We start from the raw sequence: 12,684 nt of genomic DNA, 5'->3' as shown, positions 1-12,684 counted from the left end.
TACACAAACATTAATTCTATTGACAATTAATTAATTTGATGATTGAATCTTTCGGAGAATTTTATCTTTAAACTAACAATTTTGAAAGATAAACTAATAATACAAGTATCCGTTGTGTACTCTTTTTATCTTTATTACTTAAATTTAATCGAAAAATAATAAGATAACTATGGATCTAAATATTACTTACAAGTATTACCTACCGAAAAATACAATTGTATAACCATTCCTCGAATCAAATTTGTATATAAATAGTGTCCCTTGTAGATTTTTATTTCAGTTGAAGCTCATTGATCGATAAACGAGGGAAAGAAAAGTTTCTTTTAATAATTATGTTGAACATGACTCGAATAGTTTGTACTTTACTTATTAGTATAATTTTATGTGAAAAGTATTTTTGTCATTCGACTTTTATGAATGACGTAAAGGGTTTGGTTCATAAACAATCTCAAAGACATTGGAAATTGCAAATAATACACACAAATGATATGCATTCAAGGTAAATTTTAATTTTAATTTTATTATTATTTGATTAATCTTTAAGAAATATTTTCAAAGGTTTGAGGAAATAAATAAAAATTCAAATACGTGTTCATTAGAAGATAAAAAAAATAATAAATGCTACGGAGGCTTTGCAAGAGTTGCACATATGATACGAAAATGGAAACAGCAGTCTCAATACCCAACATTATTCCTCAACGCTGGAGATACATACCAAGGTACATCTTGGTATTATTTATACCGATGGGAAATTGTTGCAAGATTTTTGAATATCTTGAAACCCGATGTAATCGTAAGTAGCACTATTTATTATTGTCCTATAAGTAATCTTATATTATTACGTGAATTAATATTAATTATAGACTTTAGGAAATCACGAGTTTGATCATGGTATCGAAGGATTACTTCCTTTTCTCAAGAATGCTTCATTCCCCATAGTAGTATCCAATCTTGATCTATCTGGAGAACCAGAAATGGCAGCAATAATAAAGAAAAGTATCGTCCTGAATGTAAATGGCAGAAAAATTGGAATAATTGGATATGTAACTTCAGAACCTGGACTCATACCACCAACTGGAAAAGTCATTTTTAAGAATGAAATTGAATCAATCAAAAATGAAATAAGAGACTTAAAAAGGAAGAGGGTGTGAATATTTTCATTGGTCTTGGTCATTCTGATTATGAAGTTGATCAAAAAATAGCAGCAGAAGTTGATGATTTAGATTTGATTATTGGAGGTCACTCACATAGCTTTCTTACTAATGAGATTCAACAGGATTCACAGAAACCAGAGATACGAGCGGGTCCATATCCAACGACTGTCACACAAAAAAATGGAAAAGTCGTTTACATAGTTCAAGCTTATGAATCTACCAAATACATTGGTAGACTGTTGGTGACATTTGACAGTGATGGAAATATAAAAAATATTGTTGGTAAACCCATTCTGCTCGATTACAAAGTGCCCCAAGCTCCTGATGTTTTAGAAGAGCTCAAGAAGTATAGGCCAGGATTAGAAAAGTTCAAAAATAGGACAATTGGATATAGCAGAGTTTATTTAATGGGTTCAAGAGAAGTTTGCAGAAAACAGGAATGTAATTTGGGTAATTTAATCACCGATGCAATGATTGCATATGTAAGATTTTTAATTTATTATTTTTATTTTTCAATAAAACATCTTGACTCTTGAAAAATTCACTTTTTATTTTAAAGAATTTAGAATATTATGTAGGCCATGGTGGATGGACTGATGCAGCTATTGCTATTCTCAATAGTGGATCCATCCGAACTTCGATCAACAAGACATCTGATCAACCAGTAGGTTCCAAGTTTATTAAATATAATATAAATCATTCTAACAATTAAATCATTTCTTAATACTGATTATTTTTTACTATTCTAAGATATCGTATGACGATGTAATCAGTGTCCTGTCGCTCGGAAATGTCATAGGGAAGACCAAATTGACAGGACGACAGATTTTAGCCATGTTGGAGCACAGCATTGCGCAACATGAATTGGGTCGAAATAATATTTCATATACAGGACAATTTTTACAATTCTCTGGACTTCAAGTCACATATGATCTCACACGACCTGTTGGCTCACGAGTATTATATTTAAGAGGAGTTTTCCTTCGATGTGCTAAATGTCGAGAGCCAAAGTATTATAAATTAAATTTAAATAGAGTGTATACAGTAATCATGCATAATTACCTTTACAATGGAGGCAATAATTACACTATGTTCAAGACTGAAAATTCAAAATGGATATCTTTAGGTATTTAATCAGAATTCTATGGATGATCTTTTTTTTAACTACTGTTTTTTAACTTTTTTTTCAACTGCTTTTTTTTAGAAACTCCTTTGGATATAGTGCTAGCGAGATATATAGAAAAAACAAAGTATCCAGTTCATGTAGGAACTGAGAAGAGAATTAAATTTTATACTCCACCAACATGATGCTGTCATTAGTAAAAGTTGCTCTGATTTTACATTTCCAATTTTGAGTTTATTGTAAAATCATGATATAAAAAATCAAAAATAATTAATAGCAAAGAGATTTTTATACTATTTCAAGTCAATTATCAAATTAAAATATCCACCACCCTTCTTTTTATTCATTAATGCTCTAAAAAGCTATCTCTGACTTGTATAAGTATGATCATGTAAGTGAGTATCATACCAATCATCTGAAAACAAAAATAATTTTAATCCAAAAAGCTTGATATTTATTTGCCATTCAGAACTTACAGATGTTATTAAGCTGGAAGATAGCGAAAATAATCCGTAAACAGTAATACGAGGGTTTCTGTGTAGAAGCTCGATGGAAAATTGTCGTAACTGCAATAAAAAAAGAAGAAAAGTTATCCTCTCTATTTGATATTTTGATTAAAATTCTCTTACCTGTTCCACCACTCCCATATTTATGAAATTTATATCCAAAATTTCGTGGATGATTTCACCAGTCTTTTTCATCTGAAACAATTATTGATATTACAATAAATACTTTCATATTAAATAGATATTGCTAAGTGATCTTTACTTGAAGAACCATTTTATTAACAAAGCCATTGAGAATCATAATAGGATAGAGATATCTTATGATCCATAATAACCCAATGATCCATTTAATAAGCTCTGCTTTCGTAGATAAAAGTTTGATTTTGCTGATCAAGCCAAATGAATTGTACGTTGTTCCAAGACAACATTGCAAAATGGGTATCAATATAATTGAAGCATAATAATTTGCAATAATATCAGTGAGTTTGTATAAATCTCGATGAGTTTGTTGAACAAAGAGTATATCATCCAATATTATTTTATCTAGAAGTGTTTTGGTTACACAAATGAATTGATTCAAGCTCTTTGTTTCAGAATTAGTCAAAAGCAAAAGCAATTGATTCAAATTTCGAAATTTTTGCTCAATAAAGATTACCATAAATGTATATTGAATCATTGCACTGCTCATTATGAACCAAGGTATTGAATGAATTATTATATTCGATTTAAATTTTCCATAATCATAAAATTCCACTCCAGCTATTACAATATTGATTAATAGAAAAAATAATAGAATAAATATATGAGATAAATATTCAAATTTTAAATTTCGATTGAATTTCAATTTAATTGAATTCTCTATATGTAATAATTTACTGATAATATCCAAAATAGTTTGTTGTTGAAAACAATATCGTAGTGCAAGATTCATAACACCAATAGTGTGACACATTGTTAATGTAAGACGAATTATTTCTTCAACATAAGAAAACCCTTCATACTTTGTTTTTCTTGAGTTTAAGGAATATATTGTATGAAATAAAATTAACGATAAGAAAAATGAATAAATAGATCCTATTAATGAATAAGAAAATTTCAAAGTTGATATTTTGTCTGGTCGTTTACATCGACTTATTGTCATTCGAAATGGAGCAACTCCCGTGATATTGAATATGCACATAGATACACGAAAACAAAATATTTCAAACAAATTTAAGTTTATTTTATACGAGAACACGATTGTCTTTATTTTAGACAATCGTGGTAATTTCAGACAATCCATGGTCAACTAAAAAGGTGTAATAAGTTGAGCTTAATCTAGAGTAAAAATGCTTCATCATTAGAATTTATTTTATCGTGAATGACGTCAACATGATTTAATCTTCTCATATAACCATCAATTATTATAATTTTAATGGAATATATTGGTGTTGTCAGTTTTCGGAGTTTGGCTATTTTAATTAGCAGATTTCTTATCATCATTATTCTAGCGTGACGTGCATTAAAAGTTTACTTAAATGCTAAAATTATTTAGCATCATTTCCATTTGATAAACAATCTATTTTTGTCATTTAAATCGTTTATGCCAGACAAATAATTGTGGTAACATAATATAATATTTATCAAATAGGATGTGGTTCTGACATAAAAATAAAATATAAAAAATTATTAAACACCAAAAACTAAATAAATCATATTTTTGATATTTCTAAAGATAATAATATTAATTTTTTTTTTTTTTTTTTTTTTTTTAAATCCAGGCCATTTCAATTATTTTTAATTACACAATACCAGTTCACTTGAATGAAGTTTTTTTTTCACATACATGACTTCAAGATTTGAAAACATGAGTTCAGTATTACTAGAATACACCTTCTTCGTACGTAATATCCTGATGATAACTCCCAACGTTTTATTAAAAACATCTATTTTTTTATATTCCATGTTACATTGGTATCACCATTTACTAGCAATTTCATTTTAATGTATTCTCAAGTATTACATTTGAAAGAAAAATCATAATTTCTTGATACTATAAATTCATTCAACAGAATAAAAATCTATGTTGATGAAAAAAAATGCTTCTTATGATTTCATGTAGTTATATTCAAGCATACAGTGTTATTATGCAATTTAAAATAAATATTATTGATCAATTCAATATGTCGGTAGACAAGGTGTCCATCATTCAGAGAAAATCAACGTCTTTTCTTACTAGGATAACATGAAATCCCAGGAGCATTGGATACATGCTATATCGTATTGTATTATCAGATTACAATTGACTTCCTTGAATTTTAGTTATAGTTATGTTTTATTTTTGGATTAACTAATTGATTGTGATAAGAGAAATATTTATTATCTATATAATTACGTGGATTCTTTTGTTTTTGTTTTGTGTTAAAAATCTGTGGTATAATAATCAAGTATATTATGGGTTATTTATCTGTGTGAGTGTGGTAAAATAACGCTTGCGCATTGAATTGAGTGTACTCTGATAAATAATATAAAAGCTCGACGAATGATTAGAGAGATAGTTTTCAAGGATTTGTAACAATAATCGCTTTAAACTTTTAAAGAAGCAGAATATTAAAACTACCTCACACGTTTATCAATTTTATGTTTCATATTAAAGTTATGTCTGTCATAGAAGCAAAAATGTCACGACCAAAAATTTTAATCACAAATAATAAAGTTCCTTCGACTGGGTTAGATCTTCTTCGTGATCGGTAAACCAATCAATTTTATCAGCTATTGAGTAAAAACACATTAAAATATTTAATTACAATTTTTGATAAAACTGTCTTTTTACAAATCTCTATTTCTACTATTTTTCCCCTTTTATTTTTATTGTTATTTTTGATTTCAATTAGATATGATGTGACTATCATACAAAGTGATAAATTAACACGAGAAGAAATTCTTCAAGCAGTACCTGGTCATGATGCAATTTTCATTGCAACTCATATTATGGTAAATACTGAACTTCTTGATGCTGCTGGACCAACGTTAAAGGTCGTTTCTACAATGTCTGCTGGATACGATCATTTAGATGTACCAGAAATAAAAAGGAGAGGTATTAAAGTTGGACATACTCCGATGGTTTTAACTGCTGCGGTGGCTGAAGTTGCTGTTATGTTACTTTTAAATGCTGCACGACGTGCTTATGAAAGCCGTAGTTTACTAAAAAAGTATTTAAAAAAAATATTATTAGTTGAATTCAGGAAATTCAAAGATTTTGCACTTGATAATTTAGATTGTTTAAAATAAAACTGTTTTATATTACAGTGGAAAAACAGAAAATCATCCTTTGTGGTTACTAGGTCAAGATATTCGAGAATCTACTGTAGGTATTGTTGGATTTGGAAGTATTGGACAAGCTGTTGCAAAAAGATTGATTCCATTTGAAGTAGGACGTTTTCTGTATACTGGTCATTCTCCTAAAAAAGCTGGAGATGAAATTGGAGCAAAATTTGTATCTTTAGATCAACTTTTAGAAGAGAGTGATTTTATTATTGTTGCTACTCCATTAACTAATGAAACTCGGGGACTTTTTGATGATGCTGCTTTTGATAAAATGAAAAAAAATGCTGTGTTTGTTAACGTGGGTCGTGGAGCTGTTGTTAAAACAGATGCATTGTTAAAAGCGCTTAAAGAACACAAAATATTTGCAGCAGGATTAGATGTAGTTGACCCAGAACCTTTGCCAACTGATCACGAATTATGGAGTCTTCCTAACTTTGAAATCGTACCTCATATCGGTAGTGCAACCATTAAAACCAGAAGTGATATGTCCAAAGTAGCTGCACAAAATATTATTAATGGTCTCGAAGGAAAACCATTGGTTTATCCTTTATAATCTGGAATTCATTTTATCACTGAAGAATAAAAAAATATTATTACAGTGAAATTAACATTTATTCAAATATTTAATAAAAAAATTACTTTTGTAGAAAATATACATCGTTCAGTTCATTATTTTAATAATAAATCATTTAGTGACTATATTATTTCCGATTTGATTGAGTTTCCTTTAGTAGAACTTGATAATTAGATGCAATTGATTAAATATATTAATACAACAACCAATTTATTAAATTTGTTTTATGAACCTAATAAAAAAGTACTATAAATCGTCGTATATTTTTAGTTAATGACATATTTAATATCGGAGAACTCTTTATAGAATTAATTGAATAAATTTGTAATTGAATTCATTCTATTCTCAAATATTTAGAATGACATTTATTTGGTCATCCTGCCAATCATTAATTATTTAAATTTTCATCACAATTGTGCTTTTGATAAAAAATTTCATCAATTATGGTTTATTAATTATCACCCATAATGAACAATAGGTAACCATCAGGCTTCCACCACTGCACTCTTTAAGCTAGTCAAAATTGGGTCAATTTTATCTTCGAGCAATAAAATATGACCTGTGTTTGAAGTTCTAGATGCTATAAAACTGACTACCAAAGGTAATTTGTTCATTTGTATGACCTATGAGAATAAAAGAATAGTTGTCATTCAAAAAAATATATATCAATTGGTTCATTTTAAAGATTATTCTGAGATTATTATTACCTGAAAACTACTATACATGCATATTATTGTTTTATTCTTTCCAAGACCCAGTTTACTACCCTGGTCCGTTGCCATTCCAAAGGTGGAAAGAAAACTAGCTTTTGTTGCTAATTCAGGTGCTTTATCACTTGATACTGATATGACTGGAACCCCATCTCTATCTGTTATTAATATGCTATGCAATCCTTCAACACTATTTAATAATTGATATAAAAATTTCTTCATTTCCTGAAAGTGACAAGTATATAACCTCACATTATGATATTGTGACGTCAATGAGAATTAATTAACTACATTGTTTACCACAGTCATTTTATTTATTGATATAAATTGTTGTTATTGTATATTCACTGTTAAAAATGTATAAAAACAAATTGTTATAATTCGTTAGCCTTAGGTGTATATAACATGAAGCTGTCAAAATTTGAAGAAAGAATACTTTCAGCTGAGTTATGTTGTGATTATAAATACGACAGCTCTTTGTTTAATGAATATAATTTTCAGATATATTTTGACTTATATATAGAGTTTTTTTTAATAATAAACAATTTTATTTGAGTAAGTAATGAAATTTATGCTTAATTAAAATAAAAAATTTAAAAAATAAGAATTCAAAAAAATTAAATTATTTTAAATACCACCATCTTTGGCGCCTTTTGATAATCGAACATTTCGATTATTCCGAGACACAAAATCGAGATATCGAGAATGCTTTCGATTTCGATGTAGTGTTTTGGAGTATTCACAGCTAGTTTCGCTACCAAAACAACATGAGTTTTGTTTAAAAAAAAATAAAATCAAATTTGTTAAATAATATTTATGACGAGGCTACAGTACATTAGACGACAAAAAAAAACTTCAAGGTAATTAATTTAATATTAATGAATATGAAATTCTTTCTCTCAATTATATTTGGATCAAACAATTTTTAGTGTCACCAATTTTTTAAGAATGGCATATTATTTCTTAGACTTTTGTAAATTTATAAGTAAATTAATCAAGAATAATATGAATGAATAAGGAAACATAGTGCATTAATTGTTGCTTATTAATTAAATATTAATTATACACCCCACATAATCATGGAGACTAACATCAGATACGAGTCATTCAATCAGTTGTCAGAATATGGACTTCCAACATCATTCAGATCATCTCGATATAAAAAAATGGAAAATAGAAACAGTAATGCGATTCATGTGGTAGTTGAAGAATTATTCAACAAACAAATTGAAATTTACAATAATAATTATGAATTGCCTTGTGTAAATACGTTATTTACTGAAGATGCTTGGCAAATTGACGAATTACAGAAAATAAAAGAAGGACTAAACAGCGTAAAAAATCAATTGAATGATATTAACATCATAAATTGGAGACTTCATACAAAGAAGAGAAATTTTGCTGAAGATATTAAGTGGCGATTACGTAAAGAAATTAACCCTGAATTTATAACTCAAGCTTGGTGTAAATTTTATGAGCTGGTTTCTTCCTTTCCATTGATACCAGAAGAGATAGGAAGTAATAAAAAAATAAAAACTATTCATTTGTGTGAAGCTCCAGGAGCTTTTATAGCTTCATTGAATCATTGGTTAAAACTTAATAAACCATCAATTGACTGGGATTGGACTGCGACAACTTTAAATCCTTATTATGAAGGAAACTCCTTATTTTGTATGTTAAATGATGATCGTTTCATTATGCATACATTGAATCATTGGTACTTTGGTATTGATAATACAGGAAATCTTATGAATGAAATGAATCTGCATGGTTTTATTGATCATGAGAAAAAAAATCTGAATGAAATTATGCTTATCACAGCAGATGGTAGCATAGATTGCATTGATGTTCCTGATAAACAAGAAATGTGTGTATTTCAATTACATTTTTGTGAAACAATTACAGCACTGAATTTGCTCAGTACAGATGGTAATTTCCTTATCAAAATATTTACAGTTTTTGAATATAAAACTATTTGTTTAATTTATTTATTATCATGTTGTTTTAATCGTATTATTTTTAAAAAACCTGCAACAAGTAAAGCTGGAAACTCTGAAGTTTATGTTATTTGTTTAAAGTTTAAAGGGTTCAAATATGTTGAACAACACTTAAAAGTGTTTCAAAGATATTTCGAAAACGACACAGACTTAGCTATGTTTAGGAAATGTGATATTCCACAATCATTTATTAACCAAATCATAAAAGTTGGAGAATATTTTAAATTTCATCAAAGTAAAGTTATATTGGAAAATATACGGACTTTTAACTGCGCTAATGATGAATTCTATCATGTTAAAAAAATACGACGAGCTGTTGCTGATTACTATTTTGCAGCTTACAAACTTGAAAAATTGCCAATTGATAGTATGAAAGTCGTCAACAGTGATAAATTAAATGAACCTTATTATCAAAGCTTATGCAATAAATCCAGCCGTAATTCTTATAACGAAAGACGGAAAAGAGATGAAATGCAACCAGTGGAACGATTGATAAATATCATTGCTGAGTTTAATTCATCTCCAATGACAGATTATGTTTATTATTTACAAGTGAGTGTCATTCATTTACGTTTATGGATTGTTATGAACAGAATATATAATTACTCCTTTATCATTACAGTATCCGAACGCCTTTGAAGATCTTCAGTTTATTGTCGGTGCTCCATACAAAGAAATACAAAGCTCTAAATTCAGTGAATTACATTTGCTTAAAACTTATAGTGCAATAACGAAACTTAAGAATGAAATTGGTTTAAAGTTGCAATATCCAGCTGAAGAAGCAATCACTAATTTTAAATTAGAAAATAAAGATGCCAAAATTTTATCTTTCTATTATGAATACGTAATCGATAACACAAATCTGACAACACAAATATACGAAATGATTAGGACATTCAATGGCAAAGAGACTTTGATTCTTATTGGATTGTCACTATTTTCTCAGCTTAATGTTGGACTTGTCTATACCTTAGCTCATGCTTTTGAATATGTCAAAGTAGAAATGACTGAAGAGTTAGGACGTACTATAACATTTTCTGGTTATATTGTCGAAAAAAATATCATCAAATATTTGAAAAATATTGCAGAAGTATCAGTTGATGCAGAGCATCAAAATAATATGGTATTATCAATTGTGCCAATTACCAAATTATACGGTAAGATTGTAAAGTTCGTCTACTTGATTAATTAGTAACATAGACTAATAACTGTTATATTATATTTTTAGAAGACACAATGTATCGCATTATTGTGGAGACGAATCACTTAACTATAAAACATTTTGCCCAATATATTGGCAAAATGATTAATAACTCATAAAAAAATTAATATTAAACAATAAAATTATATTTATGATTGGTAGTTTTAGTCGTGATAGGATTTTAGAGTGAGTATTTCAAAAGAAAGTTTGCTTTAATATTAAGTCTAAAGATCTCGATATAAGTTAAGGCTTGTTGAATAAAACATTGACCTGATTCTCCTTGAAAGTTAGAAAACATTTTCAATTTCGATACTTAGAATTCACTGCTTGTATCTTTTTACTGTTGAAATTGTTTCAATTCAATCATATTTTAATTTAATTTTATTTTTCTTTACAGATAAAATTTTATTATGAAGATTCCAAAAATATTAAAAAGTATACGATATTTTTCTGATCGAGTGATTATCCCACGTGTGTGTATTGTTGGTGCTGGACCAGCAGGCTTTTATGCTGCTCAACAATTAATCAAGGTAGAAAAATATTTTTAATTTTTCTTAAAGATAAAAAATAGTAGTTTATATTTATATTAATTATTTATTACAGCTATCCAATGATGTACAAGTTGATATAGTAGAGCGTTTACCTGTACCTTTTGGATTGGTTCGTTTTGGAGTAGCTCCAGACCATCCTGAAGTGAAAAATGTAATAAATACTTTCCATAAGACTGCAAAAAATCCTCGAGTTAAGTTTTTAGGTAACATCAATGTTGGAAAAGATGTGACAATTAATCAATTAAAAGAAAATTATCATGCTGTTCTATTGGTAATTAGTAAATAATTTCTAAATGAATGATACTGTGTTCAAAATATTTTATAAAATATATATGTTGGATTTTTCCAGACTTATGGTGCTGAGCAAGACAGAAGACTTGGAATTCCAGGGGAAACATTAAAAAATGTTATTTCTGGACGTTCTTTTGTTGGCTGGTATAATGGATTACCTGCAGATAAAGACCTTAGAATCAATTTAGATGTAGAAGAAGCTGTGATTATAGGCCAAGGAAATGTAGCCATTGACATTGCACGAATTTTGTTAACTACAGTTGATGAACTTAAGGTATTTCAACTAATTATATTCGTTGTGTATTGTTCTATAAAATGTAAACAAAGTTTAAGCATAGTATTTTTGATTGTAGAAAACGGATATAACATCGCATGCTTTGGAGCAATTATCGCAAAGTAAGATACGAAAGGTATGGTTGGTTGGAAGAAGAGGACCATTACAAGCAGCATTTACAATCGCTGAATTACGTGAGATGACTAAACTAAAAAATTGTCGAATCGCATGGCGTCCTGAAGATTTTTCAAACATTAGAGACATAATTCCCAACCTCCCACGTCCTAGAAAAAGACTGACAGAATTAATGATTAACAATATGGAGCAATCAAAACTTAACATAGAAAATGATGAAAAGATTTTTTCACCAATATTTTTCAGAGGACCTTGTGAAATTGTTGGTGATACATGCGTTGAAAAAATAAAACTTTCTATTAATGAAATGATCGGAGATAACTATCTTACTCAAGTTGCAAAACCTACTAATTCTATCGAAGAACTTTCTTGTGGAGTAGTGTTTCGTAGTATTGGATATAAATCAACACAAATCGACGAAACCATTTCTTTTGATGAAAAAGCTGGCCGCATTAAAAATAATCAAGGCAAAGTTGAGGAAAAAGTATATGCTGCTGGTTGGGTTGCCACTGGTCCAACAGGTGTTATTTTATCAACAATGACAAATGCATTTCAAGTTGCATCATTAATTTTTAAAGAACTTGATAAGTCTGTGCAAAAAGATGGAACAAATGGCCTTGTAAATATTTTAAAAAGTAAAAATATTCCAATTGTATCATATGAAGATTGGGAAAAGATAGATAAGGTTGAACAAGAACGGGGTAAATTATTAGGAAAACCAAGAGAGAAAATTGTTGATATATCTGAAATGTTAAAAATAATATCTAATTAATTTAACGGTAAAATGTAAAGAATTATTGTTATAAATTTATTTATATGTAAATTTAGATTATTGTTGCAATAAACGAGCACAAAATAATAT

General features: G+C 28.4%; 4 protein-coding genes and 1 pseudogene across 8 annotated transcripts; 3 read left to right on the top strand and 2 right to left on the bottom strand.

Moving 5' to 3' along the window:
* Positions 1 to 483: 483 nt before the first annotated feature.
* On the top strand, positions 484 to 2,462 carry LOC118072741 (protein 5NUC-like; annotated as a pseudogene).
* LOC118074077 (putative gustatory receptor 28b) lies at positions 1,999 to 3,435 on the bottom strand. Its single transcript, XM_035094989.1, has 4 exons — positions 3,046 to 3,435; positions 2,907 to 2,978; positions 2,754 to 2,843; positions 1,999 to 2,692 (listed from the first exon to the last, which is right to left on the bottom strand). Exons 1-4 carry the CDS (start codon positions 3,082 to 3,084, stop codon positions 2,624 to 2,626), a joined length of 270 nt encoding a protein of 89 aa, XP_034950880.1. The 5' UTR covers positions 3,085 to 3,435; the 3' UTR covers positions 1,999 to 2,623.
* Positions 3,436 to 5,100: 1,665 nt separating this feature from the next.
* LOC118074075 (glyoxylate reductase/hydroxypyruvate reductase-like) lies at positions 5,101 to 6,794 on the top strand. Its single transcript, XM_035094986.1, has 3 exons — positions 5,101 to 5,512; positions 5,657 to 5,974; positions 6,072 to 6,794. Exons 1-3 carry the CDS (start codon positions 5,403 to 5,405, stop codon positions 6,640 to 6,642), a joined length of 999 nt encoding a protein of 332 aa, XP_034950877.1. The 5' UTR covers positions 5,101 to 5,402; the 3' UTR covers positions 6,643 to 6,794.
* Lamtor3 (Late endosomal/lysosomal adaptor, MAPK and MTOR activator 3) lies at positions 6,768 to 7,843 on the bottom strand. The gene is made up of 3 exons (XM_035094988.1): positions 7,674 to 7,843; positions 7,371 to 7,598; positions 6,768 to 7,286 (listed from the first exon to the last, which is right to left on the bottom strand). The coding sequence occupies exons 1-3, from the start codon at positions 7,680 to 7,682 to the stop codon at positions 7,149 to 7,151; spliced, it is 375 nt and encodes a 124-aa protein (XP_034950879.1). The 5' UTR covers positions 7,683 to 7,843; the 3' UTR covers positions 6,768 to 7,148.
* Positions 7,844 to 8,101: 258 nt separating this feature from the next.
* On the top strand, positions 8,102 to 12,668 carry dare (NADPH:adrenodoxin oxidoreductase, mitochondrial). 5 transcript variants are annotated; one of them, XR_004691171.1, is made up of 5 exons: positions 8,102 to 8,233; positions 8,341 to 9,922; positions 9,993 to 10,527; positions 10,599 to 10,757; positions 10,969 to 11,101. XR_004691171.1 is itself a non-coding variant. In XM_035094957.1 (5 exons), the coding sequence occupies exons 2-5, from the start codon at positions 10,982 to 10,984 to the stop codon at positions 12,592 to 12,594; spliced, it is 1,383 nt and encodes a 460-aa protein (XP_034950848.1). In that variant the 5' UTR covers positions 8,117 to 8,233; positions 10,969 to 10,981; the 3' UTR covers positions 12,595 to 12,668. The 5 variants fall into 5 exon arrangements, 2 of the variants coding, with proteins under 2 accessions (XP_034950848.1, XP_034950847.1); XR_004691172.1 differs by having other exon boundaries at positions 8,111 to 8,233; positions 8,459 to 9,922; XR_004691170.1 differs by having other exon boundaries at positions 8,117 to 8,233; positions 8,303 to 9,922.
* Positions 12,669 to 12,684: the final 16 nt, after the last annotated feature.

Source organism: Chelonus insularis, unplaced genomic scaffold (genome assembly GCF_013357705.1).
Source record: "Chelonus insularis isolate UGA/USDA-ARS -01 unplaced genomic scaffold, ASM1335770v1 contig_131_pilon, whole genome shotgun sequence".
Lineage (NCBI taxonomy): Eukaryota > Metazoa > Arthropoda > Insecta > Hymenoptera > Braconidae > Chelonus > Chelonus insularis.
This window is presented reverse-complemented; position numbering and strand designations above follow the sequence as displayed.